The 22,100-nt window shown below is 39.9% G+C and overlaps 5 protein-coding genes and 2 non-coding genes across 7 annotated transcripts; 6 read left to right on the top strand and 1 right to left on the bottom strand.

The window, feature by feature from the left end:
* The first annotated feature begins 174 nt into the window (after nucleotides 1-174).
* On the top strand, nucleotides 175-2,615 carry LOC110774081 (uncharacterized protein At2g34460, chloroplastic). The gene is made up of 5 exons (XM_021978609.2): nucleotides 175-388; nucleotides 533-745; nucleotides 868-987; nucleotides 1,899-2,171; nucleotides 2,267-2,615. Exons 1-5 carry the CDS (start codon nucleotides 221-223, stop codon nucleotides 2,429-2,431), a joined length of 939 nt encoding a protein of 312 aa, XP_021834301.2. The 5' UTR covers nucleotides 175-220; the 3' UTR covers nucleotides 2,432-2,615.
* A 2,651-nt stretch (nucleotides 2,616-5,266) lies between these two features.
* Nucleotides 5,267-5,845, top strand: LOC110773998 (protein SRC2-like). Its single transcript, XM_021978514.2, has one exon. The coding sequence runs from the start codon at nucleotides 5,267-5,269 to the stop codon at nucleotides 5,843-5,845; it is 579 nt and encodes a 192-aa protein (XP_021834206.1).
* A 355-nt stretch (nucleotides 5,846-6,200) lies between these two features.
* On the top strand, nucleotides 6,201-6,273 carry TRNAR-ACG (transfer RNA arginine (anticodon ACG)). The gene has a single exon. It is a non-coding gene; the product is annotated as a tRNA-Arg (tRNA).
* A 91-nt stretch (nucleotides 6,274-6,364) lies between these two features.
* On the top strand, nucleotides 6,365-6,448 carry TRNAL-CAA (transfer RNA leucine (anticodon CAA)). The gene has a single exon. It is a non-coding gene; the product is annotated as a tRNA-Leu (tRNA).
* A 184-nt stretch (nucleotides 6,449-6,632) lies between these two features.
* LOC110773988 (uncharacterized protein At4g18257) lies at nucleotides 6,633-8,856 on the bottom strand. The gene is made up of 3 exons (XM_021978502.2): nucleotides 8,422-8,856; nucleotides 7,756-8,076; nucleotides 6,633-7,066 (listed from the first exon to the last, which is right to left on the bottom strand). Exons 1-3 carry the CDS (start codon nucleotides 8,697-8,699, stop codon nucleotides 6,907-6,909), a joined length of 759 nt encoding a protein of 252 aa, XP_021834194.2. The 5' UTR covers nucleotides 8,700-8,856; the 3' UTR covers nucleotides 6,633-6,906.
* Nucleotides 8,857-9,435: 579 nt separating this feature from the next.
* On the top strand, nucleotides 9,436-13,917 carry LOC110773993 (putative RNA-dependent RNA polymerase 1). The gene is made up of 5 exons (XM_021978510.2): nucleotides 9,436-9,881; nucleotides 9,985-10,537; nucleotides 10,716-12,577; nucleotides 12,663-12,813; nucleotides 12,911-13,917. Exons 2-5 carry the CDS (start codon nucleotides 10,013-10,015, stop codon nucleotides 13,763-13,765), a joined length of 3,393 nt encoding a protein of 1,130 aa, XP_021834202.2. The 5' UTR covers nucleotides 9,436-9,881; nucleotides 9,985-10,012; the 3' UTR covers nucleotides 13,766-13,917.
* A 3,757-nt stretch (nucleotides 13,918-17,674) lies between these two features.
* On the top strand, nucleotides 17,675-22,071 carry LOC110774039 (putative RNA-dependent RNA polymerase 1). The gene is made up of 5 exons (XM_088251724.1): nucleotides 17,675-17,720; nucleotides 17,827-18,373; nucleotides 18,554-20,418; nucleotides 20,514-20,664; nucleotides 20,746-22,071. The coding sequence occupies exons 2-5, from the start codon at nucleotides 17,849-17,851 to the stop codon at nucleotides 21,598-21,600; spliced, it is 3,396 nt and encodes a 1,131-aa protein (XP_088107850.1). The 5' UTR covers nucleotides 17,675-17,720; nucleotides 17,827-17,848; the 3' UTR covers nucleotides 21,601-22,071.
* Nucleotides 22,072-22,100: the final 29 nt, after the last annotated feature.

Genomic DNA, 22,100 nt, shown 5'->3' with positions numbered 1-22,100 from the left:
GTTAAAGTTTAGTATTTATGATATAGCGGCAGACAAAATAAATAAACAAAAATAAAAATAAAACGTAGCAAAGGAAAAACACTGATGTGGAAGTTTGCAGATCCACAGTTTCACACCGCAAATGTCATGCAAAGACAGGGACCGTTTTGGTTGGAACTTGGACTTGGGCTTGGAGGACAAGAAAGAAATAAGTAAGTGTTAAGACTGCAAGATAAAGCAAATGGCAGCTCCTCTGCCTCTCATTTTCAGGAACCCCCCTCTCCGTCTCTGCACTCACCATCTTCTCTACCCTCCTCTTTCCATAGCCAAAACCTCAACCAAACCCTTGTCTCTAATTTCCTACTCTCCCACCAACACCAGGTCCTTTCCCATCCTTAATTCCACTCAGGTATCTCTCTCTCTTTCTCTCTCTCTCTCTCTCTCTCTCTCTCTCTCTCTCTCTCTCTACACTGTACCCTTTTGTATTGGTCCTATAACTGAGTGTTGAAAAATGCCCTTAATGTTAGTATTACTATGTTGAACTCTGTTTCAGATGGAAGGAGATGAAATCACAGAGGAAATTACTGAGACAACTCAAACCAATGTAGTTGGGAAGAAGAAAATTTTTGTAGCTGGAGCCACTGGAAATACTGGTAAAAGAATTGTTGAGCAGCTACTGGCTAAGGGGTTTGCAGTTAAAGCTGGAGTTCGAAACGTGGAGAAAGCCAAAGCTAGCCTTCCCCAAGACAACCCAGCTCTTCAAATTGTGAGTTTCTTCAAAATTGGAAATCCTGTCATGCTGGAAACTTAATTGGGTCTCTTCTGTTTTGGGGAATTATTACTTTATTGGGTTTTGGATGAAATGATTTCTTGTGTTTGTTTGTATAGGTGAAAGCAGATGTGACAGAGGGTTCTGCCAAGCTAGCAGAAGCAATAAGTGATGATTCTGAAGCAGTAATTTGTGCCACAGGATTTAGCTATGGATGGGATTTGTTTGCTCCATGGAAGGTCACTTTGATTGTTTATCTGTGCAATTAGCATCTATTTCCTTCACTTTGTGGTGCAACTTTTATCTTTATGAAGTCCTTTAATTTTCGATTGAGGTAATTATGCAAAGGGGTTATTTGTTTAAGTTCAATCTTAACCAAATGTTGTGAGTTGGTAGATTTTGTTAGGAGTTAAATGCATATTGGTGTGTAATCTTTATCCGAGAGCTGGTCAATAGCTAAAGTAGGTTGATTTTCATGATGTATTGTTCTAGTTGTCTAATCTTTATCCAAGAAAGTAACGTCTAGTGGAAAACTTTGATTGAATGAGGCCTCTCTTGATGATTAACAAGGTTCATAGACTGTGCCATCAGACAGTGGTTCGGGTCAGGAAAGACAGCTTCTTCATTAGAAGAGTCACCGTTCCTGGGATTTTAAGTTATTACGTGTTTGTTTTTTAATCGGTATGTATCATAAGATTTTCACTTTAGACATTTACGGGTAGTTAAACGTAAAGTTTGCACAACCTATTATTTGAGGCTGAGTTGATACCTGCAGAAGAAAACAGATTTGGTATACAATCTTATAGCAATGTGGCAGTTCATTGCACCTCCCTAGGATACATTTGTTTGCATTACTTTTATCTTAGCGATTGAGTGATGCTTGAAATATATGTTTGTGGAATCCGGAGTATTAGCCTCTGGCTAGTAATTGAAGGCCTTGCTCAAACATCTAGTGGAAAACGAGCTCACACTTTGCCTTTACTTCAATACAGATTTTTGTTCTTATGCCACTAATATTTAATGGTTCTATATATGCACAACTCAGATATTTGATAGTCCTAGAATTGCACATCTGCATTTGTTTTTTCTCTGGTGTACTTTGTGCTATTTGATAATGCGTTGATGTCTGAAAAAAGTTATTTCAATACAGGTTGATAATTTTGGCACAGTCAACCTTGTTGAAGCGTGCCGTAAACTTGGTGTGAACAGGTTTATTCTTGTCAGTTCCATCTTAGTCAACGGAGCAGCAATGGGGCAGATTCTCAATCCAGCTTACATATTCCTTAATGTTTTTGGACTGACCTTAATAGCAAAGCTTCAGGCAGAGCAATATATCAGGAAATCTGGTATAAACTATACAATAATAAGGCCTGGGGGGTTGAAAAATGATCCTCCCACAGGAAACCTTGTGATGGAGCCAGAGGTAAATACAATCTGTGATAATTTTTCCCCATTTAGTTTTTGTTACTAAATGCTGAATTGTTTTAACTTAATGTTCTTTCTGATCTCTCTTGGTAGGACACTCTTTCTGATGGCAGTATCTCCAGAGATCTGGTTGCAGAAGTAGCTATAGAGGCATTAGTAAATCCTGAAGCATCTTACAAGGTTGTGGAGATTGTTTCGCGTCCTGATGCCCCAAAGCGTTCATATGAGGATCTTTTCGGCTCCATCAAGCAACGGTGACCTTTGACTCACTGAGTTTGCTTCCAGATTATTATGTTGGCATATTAGCATCCCAAATTTTAGTATTCCAAATATTAGTATCTCATGGAAGATATATATGTGCTTGCCTATAATGTTCCTTTTGCATTATCATTTCTTTTAGTTACTTTGGTATATATGGATCTGGCAACGGATTATTGTTCCATTGTCTTCCTTTCTTAACATAGATGAAAGAATTGACATTAAATCTAACAATAATTGGCAAAAGTAGTAACATTATGGACATGATTTCTTGAATCAAATTTAGTTCATTTATTGAACGGCACTTCAAAAAGAAATGAACAAGCAAATAAGGGAATCAAATGAACAAGTTTAAAAGAACCAAGCCAGCAGAGAAGCCATGGCACCTAGTGCAGCAGGAACACCCAGAGCTGCTGCTGTGCTTTCCATTGGTGATGGCGCAGCAGCATCTTCAGCAGCAACTGTGGCCCCGAAAGAAGCGAAGCTCACAAGAACAATCATGTAGATGGTGAAAACAATGGCAAATTTGCAACCCTCCATTTTTTCTGATCACTAATTCTCAATTAGCAACTAGAAGTAACGAGGCAGTGCTAATGACCTGTAATAAGCAAAAGTGTAGAAGTGGGTTATGGTTTTGGTTTGATGAAAATGAGAATGCTTAATTGGGTTTTATAGGGAGGGTTTTATGGAGTTAAGCCAATAATAATCTGCCAGCTGCCACATTATGTTGCTTTAACCACAAACAAAATCATTTGAGGGTGGTGTTGTGCCCTTTCATTTAAATCCTGTACCAGCCTGTCTTTCAAATTGCAAGATTAGCAGAATCACTCTTTCCAGACAGTTGCTTAGAATATTTGAATAATTTTCAGTGCCATGCATGTGACATTTTGAGCTTTGTGCTGTACACATCTTATTAGGGTCTTTTGGGCCACAAATTAAAGCCCACATACTAGCAAATGGGCCCATCCAAATTAAAGCCCATTTTCAGGAGCTGCTATGAGTTTGTGTTGAGCGGCTGTCGCCCAATAATAATTCTGTAATTAGTCGGATGGTTACTAGAATTTGAGCCCATCGTTAAAGCCCATATTGGAAGATACCAGAAATTGGGCCTATCAAATTAAAGCTCATTTACTATATTTATTTTTGGGTTAATTACAATTTAGTACCCTGTACTTACACCCTTAAAACATGTTAGTCCTCGTATTTTTAATTTTAACAATCGCATACCCCGAGCTTGTAAATTTTTTACAATCCAATTCCACCGTTAGGATTTCTATCAGATCTTTCTGTTAGTTGTCTACATGGCACTGTGGGTCCCACATTTTCCAAAATTCTTAATTTTTAATTGATTAAAATATTAATAAAATATTAAAAACCAAAAAAAAAAAAAAAAAATCTCAAAAAAATTTCAAAAAATCTCTCTACACAAACCCATGACCACCACGAACCCAGAACCCATCCATCCCTGCAATTTTCCAGAACCCTAGCCATCCCTGCAATTTTCTTCTCCCTCCACCCCCTGCGATTCCCCATGACCACCACGAACCCACAACCAGAGAACCACAACCTAGAACCCCAGCCCCCATGAACCCAGAACCCATCCATCCCTGCGATTTTCTTCTCCCTCCACCCCCTGCGATTTCCCCGTGACCACCACGAAGCCACAACCCAAGAATCCACAACCCACAACCCTATCCCCCATGAACCCAGAACCCATCCACCCCTGCGATTTTCTTCTCCCTCCACCCCCTGCAATTCCCCATGACCACCACGAACCCACAACCAGAGAACCACAACGTAGAACCCCAGCCCCCATGAACCCAGAACCCATCCATCCCTGCGATTTTCTTCTCCCTCCACCCCCTGCGATTTCCCCGTGACCACCACAAAGCCACAACCCAAGAATCCACAACCCACAACCCTATCCCCCATGAACCCAGAACCCATCCACCCCTGCGATTTTCTTCTCCCTCCACCCCCTGCGATTCTCTCTCTCTCTCTCTCTCTCTCTCTCTCTCTCTCTCTCTCACAAATGGAAGAAGAAGACCAGCAAAAAGTCGCAGATCTGATCAAAGAGCTCGTCATTCGCTTGCTCTCACACGAGTCAAGGGTTTTCTTGGGTAAGGGAAATAAGGAAAAGGGTTGTAACAATGGTGTTTTGTTAGTTTCGAAAGACCCAGAAAAGCTTCGGGAAATTGCATTTAGGGAGTTTGTGAACTTGATTAAGGAAGAAAATGAAGTTTCTGAAGAGCTTTTGGTGAGGGGGGTAGGGGGGGGTAAGGGGGGGAGAGAGTCTGGGTTTTCTGGGTTCGTGGGATATGGTTGCAGGTTGGGATGTTGGAGGTTGATCAGAGAGAGAGAGAGAGATATTTTGTTTTAATTTTTTTTGGTTTTATGGTTTTTAATATTTTAATCAATTTAAAATTTAAATTAAAAAAAAAAGTGGGACCATAGTGCCACGTAGGCAACTAACGGTGGAATCTGACGGAAACCTAACGGTGGAATCGGATTGTAAAAAATTTACAAGCTCGGAGTATGCGATTGTTAAAATTGAAAATACGGGGACTAACATGTCTTAAGGGTGTAAGTACAGGGTACTAAATTGTAATTAACCCTTTATTTTTATACAAACGATAATTTATTTTAATTTAATTTAAAAGAAATTCGAACTCCAGTTCAAAGTGAGAATTCATTCGCTTTAGTCAACTTTGACTAATCACACGTATTTACAAAGCCACTTACTATCCACTAACATCCATTTCAGTAAGCTCAAACTCTCTACTTTCTTTTGAACCAAAAAACAACTCTCTACTTTCTCTCTCTAGAGACTAAGAAATGAGTCACTGTCAGCCGAAATATCGGCGAGTCGTGCCGGCGTCGAGAACAAAGCTCCGAGAAATAGAAGTGCTGATAATCTCGGCGCAAGATCTGAAGAACGTGAAGCACGTGACGCAGGTGAGAGCGTACGCGGTGGTGTACGTGGAGAAGGAATACCACGCGGCGAGGACGGGCGTGGACGAGCAGGGCGGGACCAACCCCACGTGGAACGAGGTCGTCAAGGTGAAGTTCCGGGAGGACCTGCTGGAGAACGACGTGCTAGCGGCGCTGAACGTGGACATCTACGCGCACGGGCGCGTGAGGGAGAAGCCGGTGGGCAGCGCCCGGGTGCTGCTGTGCGACGTTTTGAAGGGCGGGGACGAGCGGGAGCCGGCGGATAATCCGGTGCAGTGCATGACGGTGCAAGTGTGGAGGCCGTCCGGTAGGCCCCACGGCTTGCTGAACCTTTGGGTCCCGCCAACAGGGAGGTTCTTGGTGAGGAGGGAGTCTTTGTCGTTTAGTGCGAGGGAAGCGGTGGATGATGAAGAGGTGGAGGTGGAAGAGGAGGCTGTGGTGAAAGGTGGCGAGGAGGCATAGGTTTTGGTGTTGCGGTGGATGTGTCCGTAATGTGCATGCAGGACACGTAGAGCTATTCAATTTCTAATGCATGCATTGCTAGTGCTTTGTTTAATTATGTTATATTATGTTTTTTTTCTTGGTGGGGTTTGTTTAATTAAGTTGAATTTTGACCATTTTACTCCTTTTTTTTTCCTTCTTTTATTTATCTGCCTCATCGAAAAAAAAAAATTCATTAAGAAGAATAAGTTTAATTGAAGGTAATTACAACGATATTAGTTCATTTAAAGGTATGATTTTTTTTAGGGTTGTGAACTAACTTGCCTTGGTTCTATCTTACCACAAATATGATTACAAAGCTAGGATACCAACAAGCGACTCTGTGGCCCAATGGATAAGGCGCTGGTCTACGGAACCAGAGATTCTGGGTTCGATCCCCAGCAGAGTCGTTCATGGCTTCTTTTTTCGATATTTGTACTTTTATATTGTACTGCCATTGTACCTACTTAAATTCTTTATTCTGAAGCATTGTATCAAACAGTCAGGATGGCCGAGTGGTCTAAGGCGCCAGACTCAAGTTCTGGTCTTCGAAAGAGGGCGTGGGTTCAAATCCCACTTCTGACATTACTTTTTTTTTTTTTCTCACATCATTTATTCAACATTTAATGCCAACACTATCATGTTTCCCTCAAATTTGTTACATTTTTATATCTTTAATTTCTTTTGCTACCAAACAAATTATGAGTAACAATATTGTCCAAATCTTCATGAGTAACAATATTGTCCCAAAATTCAGAAGACACATAGGTTAAACTGAAAAAGTGATTCTGAATTAGCAATCTCGCTTCAGACTTAATGATAATTTTCTTGTAATGTTAATAACTGTACAGAAGTACAAACATGAAGAAACTACAACCAGAGCCACTTTGTGGGATTAAATTGATTGAATTTTTTTTTTCCTTCCTATTAAATAGTAACCCTGAAGTGAACAACAGGACTCACAAACTCTCACATGGTTATGCTCGTTTTGAGTTCAAGATGACTGCTAGAATAATGTTGTGGAAATCGCCTCCTGCTGCCTATTATGTCTGTTCCTTGTTGGACGCCGCTTTCAGTTTCTCCAACTGTTTCCTTATATATGCCTGTTTTAACTTCTCACGACGAGCCGCTGCTTGCTCTTCCCTGCGCTGTTTGAGCTCAGATGCCTTCTCTCTTGCTACATTTGCTTCTTCGTGTACTTCCCTGAAGAAAAGGAACACAAAAGTGAAAATCATGAGATGACTGTTGCCAGGAGCATAGAGATTTCAATCAAGCAATCAGCATCCGTTGCCAGAACTATGAAGGATTAGAATCAAGCAATAAGAAACATACTACACAAATGGAGAAACTCATTAATAAACAGACAAATAGTAAAATGGGAGAAAAAAGCCTAAGCCAAATCATACTTTCATTTATTGATGAACCAGATTCCTAGCTTTTGTCTCTAAAGCTTAGGTCTAAAGCTATATTATTTTATCCTTTAGCAGTCTCAAACCCACGTTTATTCAGCTCATTTCCTGCAGGGAATCTTTCTATCCATGGCCTGGCACTCAAGACATTGTACAGGAATAAGAGAGGTGCAAAGTATTCAGCTTAAGAAACTCATCAATATCAGTGAGATTCTAGTTCTACTACCCAACCCGCAGCCCAAATATGAGTCTCTGCTCAACCACTTCACCTTAGAGGCTTAGATGAGTAACAGCAGCAACAACCAAATTACAGTGGCTAATTGTTTAAGTCTCCAGATTATTATAGAAAGTGGCATCACTGAAGAATAACAATAGCAAAAATACACTGAAGTGATGAAATCCTTCAATTATTTGATTACTTTTGGTTAACTAAACTTTCATACAGCATAGATAAGTTATACCGGAATAATTTGAAATTGTTACCTCACGAAACTCTTGTAAACGTCATTGTCCATTGTTGCAGCTGCTCGCCCAAGCCCCAACGGTTTCATGCTAAACAGCATGGAAGCATCACTCTCACCATCTTGATTCTCCGAAGACACTACAGCAGGCGAATCATGATGCTGAGTTTGCTGCGGTTCGTCCTGGTCAACTCTCTTGCAAAAAAAATCCACACAATACTTCTCCTTATCTTCCTCATCAGATAGCTCCCCCTTTACTAGCTTATCATACAATGCGGCCTTCCTCTCCAATGCTGCATAGCTAGCTGATCCATCATTAACTGCTTTGAGCTCAAGCTTGTCTCTGAATATAAACCAACAAAAACACAAAATTGATCTTAGCAGGATGCCAAATTAAAGACTAGGGATACTATCCTTAAAGTTCTTCATATTGTAAGAAGCACAAGAAACTGTTGGCAGCGGACGATAAAATTCAAACCTTCCAAAACAGAGAGCTCAAAAACTTCATCTTATATCTAAGCAGCACCCAAAAGACTCACAATTTATACTCAGACAACAGTAAGAACCCTAGATACCAAAATGAACCCTAACCCAGAATTACACCAATACTAGCACATTACGCATAATTAAGGAAATGGAAATTCAACCCAGAAACAAAAATTGCGTAAAAAGAAAGAAAAATACGTACTTGTGGGCCCGGGCATCGACGCCGGAGTTCTTGGCGGACAAGGGATCGTGTGAGGTGATCTTCTTCTTGGCGCGGTGGAACTCGACTTCTGAGCCGGCGAGTTCCTTGGACTTCTTGGAGTCTTCTTGCGACTTATAGAGTTGGGCCTTGAGCTCCATTATCGAGGAGGCTCCGACGCCGGCGATGGCGCGGTGCTTCTTGGGCATAATTGAAGATTCCGTTAGCCATCCCAAGGATTCCACCACCACACTTCTCTTCTTCGTCTCCTCCTCCGCCATTTCTGCAATTTCAGGATTGTTCAGGATTGAGATCGTTGGCAGTGACTTAGCTTTCTTCTTCTTCTGTTTGAATTTGATTGATTGGAATATCTGAATTCGTTTCGGTTTACGAGGGCGGGTGGTGGTGGATTCGTAATGGACTCCACCGCCACATAATGTGGGCCGGCCCATTTGGGTTCTTAGTTGTTTATTATTTCTTCTTTTTCCCATGTAGTTTGTCGGTTTTATCACTTTAGTCATCGTAGTTTTAATTTTGTCAATTTTATCCTTATAATTTCAATTTGAGCAATTCAAGAACACATTTCAATTTCTGTTAAGTTTTGACCAAGTGGCCTTCATGTGGAGAGGTATTTCAATACGTTCGAGGCATCTATCTAACCGTAAAATACAAGATGCTACTATTCCCATTCACATTTGGTCCAAAATTTGCAGAAGGTTCTTGGCAAATCCCAATGCAGTTTCAAAACAGCCCTCTCTCCCTAACTAGGAGGATTAGAATTTTCGTGGTGGGTGGTGGACCGCTCCATCTATCTTACCTTAGTGAGCAAGTTCCATCTTTCCAAAAAGTAGTCTAGCCTAGTACTGCTTTTAGAAAGGAAGTCATCTGATTCCTCCTCCCAGTCAAGAGTAAAACGGTATAAAACCAATTTGATTAATAAACTCTTAACAACAATATCCCAAGTATTCTAAAAACAACCAATTTGATTCATTCTGTCCATTTGCACTCATCCCCTTGTTTTTATATTTTGATTTTTCTTTTGCTTACTCAATCACCAAAGTATAAAAGTAAAGGAAAAGGTATGCGAATGGATACAATGAGAACGTGAAAATCACTACCCTTTTTTGATACCTCGTCACGTGATCTTCACATCAGGAAGGAACATTTATAATGTTATTACCGCGAAGTAGGGAATCATGACATTCGTTGCTCTATATTCGTTGCAACACACATGGAATAACTGCCTTGACAAGTTTTTTTTATATTATTTATTATTTTTTTATTCTGCTAGAATTACCATGACAAGTTATTTACTCTGTGTGAGATGGACTCAAAGGCTAAGAATCTCTCACACCTCTGTCCTCTTCTCCTTTCTACATATAGTGGCTTCATGGGCTTAATGAATTTTCTTCTCACATAGCTAGCAGTTGGTGGTATCTGAGTGCTTACATTTCAAATTCAGGGTGAGACTCGTTCTCTCATTTGCATTAGCTTCTTTTTTTTTTCTTTTGGATTTTACTTTCACTTTAGTTCTTCACAGCTATTAATTTCAATTATTTTTCCCAGATACACAAGTTGCCGTCAATTAGTCAACATGGTTAAGACAGTTGAGTTGTATGGATTTTGCTCTGTTCAGTCCCCAGAAGCAGTGACAGAGTTTGTGGAGAAACATACTGGAAAAGGCACTGTTTATGCTGTGAAGGTCTTCCACAAAGATGGAAAAACAAGAGCATCTGCCATGGTTCAATTCACACATGCAGAGTTTGCTGAAATGATGCTGACATTAGCCGGAGATCATCTTCGACGAAACGTGCGGTATGGGAAATCAAATGTGAAAGCTACAGAAATGAAGTTTGACATGGTACCTGATTCACAAACCTTTCAACCTAGCATGGAACTTGTAAAGCTGCACTTTGGATGCCAGATTTCTAAGGAACGGTTTTCTGTGCTTTGGACACTATCCGATGTTTCGGTGAAATTTGGGATGATACTTAAACATTTCTACTTTTTTTTCTCTTATGATTCTGTTGAATATAAGCTAGAAATCTCCTATGACAATGTTCGCCAGATTGAGCTACATAGTCCATGTGATCAACTTGCAAAGTTTCTTCTCATCAAGGTTTGGTTCCCCTGGGAGTATATATTAATCTGCCATGCATCCTTTCTATACTTGCTTTGAATGCTGTTGAAACAGCCTTTGATCTTCCTAAACATAAAGCAATTACTATATTATGTGTGGCTCTTTGGGGGGGAGATTATTAACATTTTTCTCTTCCTTTCCTTCTTTCTCCTGCTAGTTACGCGGTGCCCCTCGGATTTATAAGAAAGGTGTCCCTGTGAAGAACAAGAAAAAGGAAGCTTCTGACAATTACTGGGTTCGAGAAGTTGATTTCACTCCAGCTTGCTGCATTGGGCAATCTTCTGCTATATGTTTGGAGCTTCCACTTAGGTGGATGCTTCCAAATCTAGGCAGCACTTTTGTTCATTATAAAGAAGATGAAGGACGGTTCGTTCTGGAGAGAGGCAACGGTTTCTCCAGTAGCTCAGATCTTGTTCCTATGGTGCGTCCACCCCTAAGCATTAAGTTGCCATATAAAGTCCTGTTCAAGATAAATTCCTTGGTACAGTATGGATGTGTTCCTGGGCAAGCGCTTGATGTCAAATTTTATAAGCTAGTTGATCCTAGTAGAATAAGAATTGAATATATAGAGTGTGCCCTGGACATACTATTTCACTCAAAAGAGTGCTGCTATGAACCCATGAGTTGGCTTAGAAACCAGTACAAAAAGCACTGGGCAAGCAAGCGAATTGCCAAAACACCTGCTATTTCTTTGGATGATGGGCTGGTGTATGTACATAGGGTTCAAATAACACCATCTAAAGTATATTTCTGTGGTCCAGAGATAAATCATTCGAATCGCCTTTTCCGAAAGTATCCTGAAGATGTTGATAACTTTCTTCGTGTATCTTTCGTTGATGAGGACTTGAGCAAGATGCATTCAGAAGATTTATGTACGCGTTCTACAAAACAAGAAAGGCCAACTAGAGTCCATGAAAGGATACTTTCTATCCTAAAAAATGGCATAGTTATTGGTGAGAAGAAGTTTGAGTTTCTTGCCTTTTCATCAAGTCAATTACGAGGTCATTCTGTGTGGATGTTTGCTTCAAGAAGTGAGCTCACAGCACAAGACATCAGAAACTGGATGGGTGATTTTAAGGAGATTAGAAATGTGGCAAAACATGCTGCCAGGCTTGGTCAGTCTTTCAGCTCTTCCAAGGAGGCTTTTAGTGTTGGTGAGGACGAAGTTGAACTCATTCCCGATGTAGAAATTGAAAGGGATGGAGTTAAGTATTGCTTTTCTGAAGGAATTGGGAAAATATCTGCTGACTTTGCTGCAAGGGTGGCAAGAAAGTTCAAGTTAAGTTGTACTCCATCTGCCTTCCAAATTCGATATGGTGGCTATAAAGGTGTTCTGGCAGTTGATCCAACATTGTCAAAGAACTTGTCATTGAGAAAGAGCATGTGCAAGTACCAATCCAACAACACAACACTAGATGTTCTGAAATGGAGCAAGTACCAGCCTTACTTCCTTAATCGAGAAGTGATTACCCTTCTGTCCACCCTTGGAGTTCCAGATGATGTTTTTATGGAAAAGCAAAAACAGGTTTTGAATCTATTGGATAGCGTTTTAGCTGATCCATTGAGAGAACAGAAAGCGATGGAATTATTGTTTCAGGGAGAGGTCACCAACATTTTAAAGGAAATGGTTTTGTGTGGTTACACACCAGATGCAGAACCATTTCTGGCCATGATGCTACATGCATACTCAGAAGAAAAGCTCCAGAAACTGCGAAGCAAAACAAGGATATTTGTCCCGAACGGAAGATCTATGCTGGGATGTCTTGATGAAACCGGCACATTGGAATACGGTCAGGTATTTGTGCAATGCTCTCACCGTGACAGCCGGCAATTCTATGATGTTTCCTCCCATATCTTCAGTGGCCGCAGTTCAAGCGACAGTTTTATTGTTGAGGGAAAAGTAGTAGTGGCTAAAAACCCCTGTTTACACCCGGGGGACATGCGTGTTCTTAAGGCTGTCAATGTGCCTGCATTGCACCACCTGGTGGATTGTGTTGTTTTCCCGCAGAAAGGAGAGAGGTAAGTTTGCATTTGATGAAATTATAAACCTGTTTCAGATCGCTTGAACTATTTACTGACTATATTTGCTTTGCCGTCAAATTAGACCACATCCTAATGAATGCTCTGGAGGTGATTTGGATGGAGATTTGTACTTAGTGAGTTGGGACCCTGATCTAATTCCTCCTCTCCAAATTGAACCCATGCATTATTCCCCGGCACGAACTGTGCAATTGGATCATGATGTTACACTGGAGGTATATTATATGACTGAGTTTATCAAGTAAAATTATATCATGCATATATTCAAACATATTTCCTTTTACACTTGATGTTCTGCTGTGTTTGTTACAGGAAGTTGAGGAGTCTTTTACAAACTACATAGTCAACGACAACTTGGGGAAAATTTCAACTGCCCATACTGTCTTTGCAGACAGAGAGCCAGACAAGGCCATGAGTGCTCCATGTAAAGATCTAGCCAAGCTCAACTCCCTCGCTGTTGACTCTCCGAAAACTGGCGAGCTAGTCAAAATGCCGGGTCATCTGCGTGCCGAGGAATACCCAGATTTCATGGAAAAGCTTGACAAACCCACCTACGAGTCCAAAGGAGTGATCGGGAAGCTATTCCGACAGGTGAAGGAGCATGTTGAGCTTGTATCTCATTCATGTTCAAGCTCTAATATTAAGTCCTTCACTGCGGAAGTGGCTAAGAAGTGTTATGACCGTGACATGGAGGTAGATGGATTTAAGCTCTACATCAGTGAGGCCATCCGTTACAGACGTGAGTATGACTGCAAGCTGCAAAACCTGATGGAATATTACGGCATCAAAAGTGAAGCCGAAATACTGAGTGGGACTTTCGCTCAAACATCCAAATGTTTCGATACAAGAAAGGATTTGAAAGCAAATATTGGTCTCGCGGTAAGGTCATTGAAGAAGGAAGCTAGGGGATGGTTTTATGAGAAGCAGGGAAGCAATTTTCAGTCGAATGTCAGCACCGATGGCGATGATGCATGTGCAGCAAAAGCATCAGCGTGGTACTACGTTACTTATCATCCTCGTTACTTTGTTGGTTGCTACAAGGAGGGAACGGGAAGAGAGCGTTTCGTAAGCTTTCCATGGTGTGTCTTTGACAAGCTCCTCCAGATCAAGAGGGATAAAAGAAGCATCAGAAATTCTTTACATATCGACTTGACAGAGTTGGCATGATGGCATCATCAGGTTTTCGAAAATTTGAAAGATGTTCTTAGCTGTTGTGTTTTTCCTTGAAAACTTATGTATGAATATGTGTTCAGTCATGTTTACTGTAAGCAATTATAATAAGTAAATAATTAAGTGTGGTTGTGGTCGCTACTTTAGAATGCTGTGCAACTCTCTGCAGATCATTTGGAATGTGTTTCCCTCATTAACCCAAGGCATAACCCAGAGGGAGAAGCAAGTTGCTATGCAGCAAGTTTTTCTTGAAGAAGGGTTAATTACTCAAATGGTCCCCAAATTTATACGCGATTTACATTTTGGGGCCTGAATTAAATTTTTCGTTCAAATGGTCCATCAACTCTATATTAATTACTCAAATGGTCCCACCGTTATATTATGTCAATATTTCCGTTAAATATGAGGGCAAATTGGTCATTATTTACCCTAAAATTTGGTTAAATTTAACAGAAAATTATACGGTGGGACCATTTGAGTAATTAATATAGAGTTGATGGACCATTTGAACGAAAAATTTAATTCAGGCCCCAAAATGTAAATCGCGTACAAGTTTGGGGATCATTTGAGTAATTTACCCAATTAAAGAACCCACATTAGCATTTTAAGTTTTTATTTTTATTTTTATTACAAGCGATATTAGGGGAGGGACTCGGGACTCAAGGCTCGGGAACAGAGGTAACTAGGGGTGGCATTTTTTACCGAAAAACTGAAAAACCGCAAAAACCGACCGATAATTTACCGCAATGAAACCGCAATCGCGGTAAACCGAACCGCATTTGCGGTATTTAAAACCGAACCGCATTTGCTGTTGCGGTTGCGGTATTTGATTTTCAAAACTTGCGGTTACCGCAAACCGCAAATATATTTTAAATAATATTATCTAAAATATATTATATTGAATATAATATAAATATACTTATATAATGAAGGATTTTGGCTTTTGGCTCTGTGACTAATATAAGTTATATTCAATATATTGTACGTAAACAAGTATATTTCATACAATATTTATTTTGTATTCACACCCATTAATCGTAGCCGTTAGATGCGATCAGACCTAAGCCTCTCTTCTCTCCTTATGCGATCTCACTCTCTCATCTCAACTCTCTGATTCTCATTCGTCTCTCTCTTTCTCTCTCAACTCTCAAAATCGGCTTCTCTCTCACAGACCCAAATCGAACTCATCTCCTCCTCTCTTTCTCTACCAATCTAGGTTCTGTCTCTTCTCTCTCAACTCAACCTCCACCACGCTCACTCAACTCAATATTGGTGCATTGCATTTTCCTTTTAGTTTGTAACTTTAATTAACTTTAAATTGGATTTTCTTTGGGGTTGTAAACTTTAATTCATTTTGCATTGTATTTTCCTTTTCGTTTGTAACTTTAAAGAATTTGGAATTGGAATGCTTGAGAAGTTTAACTTTAATTGGAATGCTTGGAATTGAACTTTAATTTTCTTTAGGTTGTGATGCTTGAGAAGTTGGATTTTTATGACACAAAAAGAACTTGCGGTTTTAAACCGCTAATTCACGGTAACCGACCGCTTTTTGCGGTTTACCGCAATGCGGTAAACCGCAAAACGCGGTCGGTTCGCGGTTTCAAAAATCACCATACCGCAAATAGTCGGTCGGTTTGCGGTTTGGGTAAAAAGTCGCGGTTACCGAACCGCAAACACCCCTAGAGGTAACTACTCTTAATCATTATAACAATCTTCTTGGTGCCGGAACAATTCAAGTTTCAATTAAGGCTTGGTTAAGCATTTGAATGAAAACGACCTGTATTTGCTACCACTGGACTGGACTTTGTGAGAATTAAGTATATTTCCATTATAGGTCACTCCTTACCGGAAAGGCTAGAATGAGGAGGTTGAGTGATGAGGTTATTTGAGGAAGTGAAATCTCACCATCAACAACTAAAAACAAATGACATGGGGGGGGTGCATTGGGGGGTCCACACCCCTTTTGATGGTGAGATGGGCCTCCTCAAATAACCTCCTCACATAGTCTCCTCATTATAGAAGCTCCCCACTCCTTACAGAAGTAGATATTTCTAGCAAACAACATCAAAAAGCCCACTGTCCATGTCCATGATGGTGTTTTTTTTAACTCTCATTATTACGTGGACATTTAGAAAAGATAAGAAGAAAAAAAAGAATGTGGAAACTGTCATTACGTGGGCTTATGTTTAATTACTCTAATTTAAAATATTAGTTTATTACTTTCATGTTACTAAATTGTGATATTTTAGAATTAGTTCAATAAGGGTTTTTTTTTTCTTCGGATTTTGAATGTTGGACCTAACATCCATTCAAAATCCCACAAATCGTCCTTAGTTAATGAAAATAATAAAAGAGAAGACACTTCATGAAATAAGAATAAAAATATATTAAAATTGAAAAAAAAAAAAAAGATAAATAGAGTTGACAGAACTAATGAAATTGGTTTTTTTTATTTTTTTATTTATTAATACAAGAGATAGTCTAAATTACGCTAATTTAGAAGAGAATGGATCAAACTTGAGTGTAAAGGGGCGGACACATCGCCTCACATTGGCTAGAATTAACATTTATTTATTGGACAAACAATGCCGACCAAATTGAATTTTGAGGAGAAAAATGTGAGGCAGTGGACATACTCACTCAGTCAAGTATACATGCTCTATGGTCCAAACCAAACCTTGCTCAGCAATCAAGGTTATGTTTGGTCCAAAACTTCCAGGAGGTTCTTGGCAAATTTTGTGCTCACAGCCTTTGCAGTCACAGTCACAGTAACAGATTGCCAATGCAATTTCAAGGATATAGGATGGTACCTTGGTGACCAAGTTCCATCTTTCCAAATAATACTCTAACCTAGTACTGCTTTTAGAAAGGAAATCATTCTGATTCCTCCTCACCCAGTCAAGTATGCTCTCTGGTCTAAACCTTCCTCACCAAGGGCAAAAATTCCCCACCATGGGAAGTATAGCTGCCCCACTGGGCCAGTGCCCATTATTTCCCATGTGAACTTCTAGAAACTTCTTGGCCAAAACTTCTCCTAAGGATAAGGCCTTTTAATTGGTCCAAACGTCCAAAGGCTGTTGGCCAGAATGTCCAATTTCAACTTAACTAGCTCCTTGATTCACCACCCCCAGCCAAATTGAGAGTAAAACGGTGTAACACCAATTTGAGTTATGAATTCTAAACAACGAAGTTGGAAGCGTTCTAAAAACAGATAATGTCATGTAAACATTTATTAACAACATTGTCAACTATGTATCTCAAGTTCAACATCTACCTATCTTACTAAGTTGTGAAAAATATTGTCAGTAATCCAGTAGCGATTTTCACACTCTTATTAGGTCGGTTTGCACTCCTTCCCTTGTTTTTATACTTTGATTTTTCTTTTGTTTACTCAATTACCTAAGTACAAAAGTAAGAGGGAGGAGTGCAAATGGATACAATGAGTGTGAAAATCGCTACCCTTCTTCGACACCTCCTTTTTTCTTGAAAAAAAAAGAGGCTCGTTGCCATGTAATCTTCACATTAGGAAAAACAGTTATAATGCTATTGCTGCGAAGCAGGGAATCATGACAGTCGTTACTCTACATATGCGCCAGACACAAAAAGTGACAGAGAAAAGCCTACATGGAATAACTGCCATGACAAGTTTTTTTTTTTACTTGCTAGAACTCCAATGACAAGTTTTTTTTTTCCTGGCTAGAACTGCAATGACAAGTTTTTTTTCCCTGGCTAGAACTGCAATGACAAGTTTTTTTTCCCTTGCTAAAACTGCAATGACAAGTTATTTACTTGTGTGAGAAGGACTAAAAGATTGAGACCAAGTGCACCAATCTCTCACCTCTGTGCTCTTCTTTCTCCTATATATAGTGGCTTCATGAGCTTCATGAATTCGCATCTTACATTGGCAAGCTAGCTAGCAGTTGGTATTTTGAGCTTACATTTCGAATTCAGGGTGAGACTCATTTTCTCATTTGCATTGTTTTTTTTTCTTTTTTAGGTGTTACTTTTACTTAGTTCTTCACAGATATATTAATATCAACTATTATTTTCTGAAACAGAAGTTGCGATCAATTAGTCACCATGGTTAAGACAGTAGACTTGTATGGATTTTGCTCTGTTCAGTCTCTCGAAGCAGTGACAGAGTTTATGGAGAAATATACTGGAAAAGGAACTGTTTATGCTGTGAAGGTCTTCCACAAAGATGGAAAAGCAAGAGCTTCTGCCATAGTTCAATTCACACATGCAGAGTTTGCTGACATGATACTGACAGTAGCCGGAGATCATCTTGAAAAAAGTGTGCGGTACGGGAATTCTTTTCTGAAAGTTAAAAGATTGAAGCATGACATGTTCTCCAAATCAGTAACCTTTCAACCTAGCATGGAACTTGTAAAGCTGCACTTTGGATGCCAGATTTCCAACGAACAGTTTTCAGTGCTTTGGACACTATCCGATGTTTCGGTGAAATTTGGGATGATACTTAAACATTTCTACTTCTTTTTCTCTCATGATTCTATTGAATACAAGCTAGAAATCTCCTACGACAATGTTAGCCAGATTGAGCTACATCGTCCACATGGTCAACTTGCAAAGTTCCTTCTGATCCAGGTTTGGTTCCCCTGTTCTAGTATATATTAATCTGCCATGCATCCTCTCTATACTTGCTTTGACTGCTGTTGAAACAGGCTTTTATCTTCCTTAAACATAGCATAATCACTATATTATGTGTGGCAACTTTGGGTGAAAATAGTTGACATTTTTCTCTTCCTTTCTTCTTTCTCTTGCTAGTTATGTGGTGCCCCTCGGATTTACAAGAAAGATGTACCTGATACGAACAATATAGAGGAAGCTTCTGCTACTTACTGGGTTCGAGAAGTTGATTTCACTCCATCATGCAGAATTGGGCAATCTTCTGCTGTATGTTTGGAGCTTCCACTTAGGTGGATTCTTCCAAATTTAGGCAGCAGTTTTGTTCATTATAAAGCAGATGAAGGACGGTTCGTTTTGGAGAGAGGTAACATTTTCTCCTGTGACTCAGATCTTGTTCCTATTGTGCGTCCACCCCTAGGCATTAAGTTGCCATATAAAGTCCTGTTCAAGATAAATTCCTTGGTTCAGCATGGATGTGTTCCTGGACAAGCTCTTGATGCCAATTTTTATGAGCTAGTTGATCCTACTAGAATAAGAATTGAAGATATAGAATGTGCCCTGGACAAACTATTTCACTTAAAAGAGTGCTGCTATGAACCTGTGAGTTGGCTCAGAGAGCAGTACAGAAAGTACCAGACATGCAAGCGAATTCCCGAAACGCCTGCTATTTCTTTGGATGATGGGCTGGTGTATGTACACAGGGTACAAATAACACCATCTAAAGTATATTTCTGCGGTCCAGAGGTAAACCATTCGAATCGCCTTTTCCGAAAGTATCCTAAAGATGTTGATAACTTTCTTCGAGTTTCTTTCGTTGATGAGGACTTGGGGAAGATGCGCTCGGCAGATTTATGTCCACGTGCTGCAGAACAGGAAAGGCGAACTAGAGTCTATGAAAGGATACTTTCTACTCTACGAAATGGCATAGTTATTGGTGAGAAGAAATTTGAGTTTCTTGCCTTTTCATCAAGTCAATTACGAGGTCATTCTGTGTGGATGTTTGCTTCAAGAAGTGAGCTCAAAGCACAAGACATCAGAAACTGGATGGGTGATTTTAATGAGATTAGAAATGTGGCAAAACATGCTGCCAGGCTTGGTCAGTCTTTCAGCTCTTCCAAGGAGGCTTTTACTGTTGGTGAGGATGAAGTTGAACTCATTCCCGATGTAGAAATTGAAAGGGATGGAGTTGAGTATTGTTTTTCCGATGGAATTGGGAAAATATCTGCTGAATTTGCAGCAAGGGTGGCAAGAAAGTTCAAGTTAAGTTGTACTCCATCTGCCTTCCAAATTCGATATGGTGGCTATAAAGGTGTTTTGGCAGTTGATCCAACATTGTCAAAGAACTTGTCATTGAGAAAGAGCATGTGCAAGTACCAATCCAACAACACAACACTAGATGTTCTGAAATGGAGCAAGTACCAGCCTTACTTCCTTAATCGAGAACTGATTACCCTTCTGTCCACCCTCGGAGTTCCAGATGACGTTTTTATGGAAAAGCAAAAATGGGTTTTGAATCAATTGGATGGTGTTTTAGCTGATCCATTAAGGGCACAGGAAGCACTGGAATTGATGTTTCAAGGAGAGGCCACCAACATTTTAAAGGAAATGGTTTGGTGTGGTTACACACCAGATGCAGAACCATTTCTGGCAATGATGCTACAAGCATACTGTGCATCAAAGCTTCTGGAACTGCAGAGCAAGACAAGGATATTTGTCCCCGATGGAAGATCTATGATGGGATGTCTTGATGAAACTGGAACATTGGAATACGGTCAGGTATTTGTGCAATGTTCTCCCCATGGCAGCCAGCAACTCCATGATACTTCCTCCCATATCTTCAGTGGCAGCAGTTCAAGTGACGGCAGTTTTATCGTTCAGGGAAAAGTATTGGTTGCTAAAAACCCATGTTTACACCCGGGAGACGTGCGTGTTCTTATGGCTGTCAATGTGCCGGCATTGCACCACATGGTGGATTGTGTTGTTTTCCCGCAAAAAGGAGAGAGGTAAGTTTGCATTTGATGAAATTAGAAATATGTTTCAGATAGTGTTTCTTTGCTTGAAATATTTACTGACTATATTTGCTTTTTGATCAAATCAGACCACATCCTCATGAATGCTCAGGAGGTGATTTAGATGGCGATTTTTACTGGGTCAGTTGGGACCCTGATCTAATTCCTCCTTGCCAAGTTCAACCCATGAATTATACCCCGGAACCAACTACGAATTTGGATCATGATGTTACAATGGAGGTATATATTTCCTTTTGTTCATTGTTGCCTCTGTCATATGAGTTCAGTTCAAGACTTGATGTGCTATTGTGTTTGTTACAGGAAATTGAGGAATCTTTTGTAAACCACATAGTCCACGACAACTTGGGGATCATTTCAAGCGCTCATACTGTCTTTGCAGACAGAGAGCAAGACAAGGCTATGAGTGCTCCATGTCAAGAGCTCGCCAAGCTCAACTCCTGCGCTGTAGACTCTCCGAAAACTGGCGTGCTAGTCAAATTGCCATATCATCTACGTGCCAAAGAGTACCCAGAATTCATGGAAAAACTTGACAGACCCACCTATAAGTCGAAAGGTGTGATCGGGAAGCTTTTCCAACAGGTGAACGATCATGTTGAGCTTGTATCTCATTTATATTCAAGCTCTGCTAAGTCCTTCACCATGGAAGTGGCTTGGAAGTGTTATGACCCTGACATGACGGTAGATGGGTTTGAGGTCTACATCAATGAGGCCATCAATTACAAAAGGGAGTACGACTACAAGCTGGGAAACCTGATGGAATATTACGGCATCAAAAGTGAAGCAGAAATACTAAGTGGGAATATCACTCAAACATCCAAATACTTCAATAGAAGAAAGGACTTTAAAGAAAATATTGGTCACGCTGTAAGGTCATTGAAGACAGAAGCTAGGGGCTGGTTTCATGAGAAGCAGGGAAGTGATATTCAGTCGAATGTCAGCATCAACAGTGATGATGCATATGCAGCAAAAGCATCAGCTTGGTACCATGTTACATATCATCCTCATTACTTCGGTTGCTACAACGAGGGAATGGCAAGGGAGCATTTCCTCAGCTTTCCATGGTGTGTCTTTGACAAGCTCATCCAGATCAAGAGGGATAAAAGAAGTATCAAAACTTCTTTACATATGTTATCACCGACGTGCCATTCAACTTGAGAAAGTGAGTGTTTGTTTGGAAATTTGAAAGATACTCTTAGCTGTTGTGTTTTCCCTCATAAACTTAAGTGTGTTATGAATGTGGTTATGTTTTCTGTAAGCAACTATAGTATGTAAATAATAAATATGGGTGTGATTACTTTTTTAGAGTGATATGTAACTGCTGCAGATCATTTAGAATGTGTTTCTCTCATTCATCCAAGGCATAAGGCATTCCTCTGCCGTCCCAGAGGGATGAGCAAGCTGCCATGCATTTTGTTTTTCTTGCTTCCAAGTAAATTAAAGAACACACATTAGAATTTTAAGTTTTATAACAATCTTTTTGGTGCTGGAACAATTTAAGTTTCAATGAAGGTTTGGTTAAGTTTTTTTAATGAAAACAACCTGTATTTGCTCCCACTAGACTTTGTGAGAATTAAGTATATTTCCATGATAGGCATTTCTTGCAAACAACTCCAAAGAGGAACTAATAAATAACTCGTGTATATCAGCACAAACGT

Source organism: Prunus avium, chromosome 4 (assembly GCF_965620075.1).
Source record: "Prunus avium chromosome 4, drPruAviu1.hap1.1, whole genome shotgun sequence".
NCBI classification, from domain to species: domain Eukaryota; kingdom Viridiplantae; phylum Streptophyta; class Magnoliopsida; order Rosales; family Rosaceae; genus Prunus; species Prunus avium.
Note: the sequence above shows the minus strand (reverse complement) of the source record. Positions and strands in the feature narration are given on the sequence as shown.

Excerpts from the sequence above, each read along its gene's own strand:
- LOC110773998 (XM_021978514.2), top strand. The coding sequence starts at position 5,267 with ATGAGTCACTGTCAGCCGAAATATCGGCGAGTCGTGCCGGCGTCGAGA.
- LOC110774081 (XM_021978609.2), top strand. The coding sequence starts at position 221 with ATGGCAGCTCCTCTGCCTCTCATTTTCAGGAACCCCCCTCTCCGTCTC. Across the intron at positions 746-867 it reads ACAACCCAGCTCTTCAAATT|GTGAAAGCAGATGTGACAGA; the intron begins GTGAGTTTCTTC and ends TTGTTTGTATAG. Across the intron at positions 988-1,898 it reads ATTTGTTTGCTCCATGGAAG|GTTGATAATTTTGGCACAGT; the intron begins GTCACTTTGATT and ends ATTTCAATACAG.
- LOC110774039 (XM_088251724.1), top strand. The coding sequence starts at position 17,849 with ATGGTTAAGACAGTAGACTTGTATGGATTTTGCTCTGTTCAGTCTCTC. Across the intron at positions 18,374-18,553 it reads CAAAGTTCCTTCTGATCCAG|TTATGTGGTGCCCCTCGGAT; the intron begins GTTTGGTTCCCC and ends TTCTCTTGCTAG. Across the intron at positions 20,419-20,513 it reads TTCCCGCAAAAAGGAGAGAG|ACCACATCCTCATGAATGCT; the intron begins GTAAGTTTGCAT and ends TGATCAAATCAG.
- LOC110773988 (XM_021978502.2), bottom strand. The coding sequence starts at position 8,699 with ATGGCGGAGGAGGAGACGAAGAAGAGAAGTGTGGTGGTGGAATCCTTG. Across the intron at positions 8,077-8,421 it reads GTCGATGCCCGGGCCCACAA|AGACAAGCTTGAGCTCAAAG; the intron begins GTACGTATTTTT and ends GTTTATATTCAG. Across the intron at positions 7,067-7,755 it reads GTTTACAAGAGTTTCGTGAG|GGAAGTACACGAAGAAGCAA; the intron begins GTAACAATTTCA and ends CCTTTTCTTCAG.
- LOC110773993 (XM_021978510.2), top strand. The coding sequence starts at position 10,013 with ATGGTTAAGACAGTTGAGTTGTATGGATTTTGCTCTGTTCAGTCCCCA. Across the intron at positions 12,578-12,662 it reads TTCCCGCAGAAAGGAGAGAG|ACCACATCCTAATGAATGCT; the intron begins GTAAGTTTGCAT and ends CCGTCAAATTAG. Across the intron at positions 12,814-12,910 it reads ATCATGATGTTACACTGGAG|GAAGTTGAGGAGTCTTTTAC; the intron begins GTATATTATATG and ends TGTTTGTTACAG.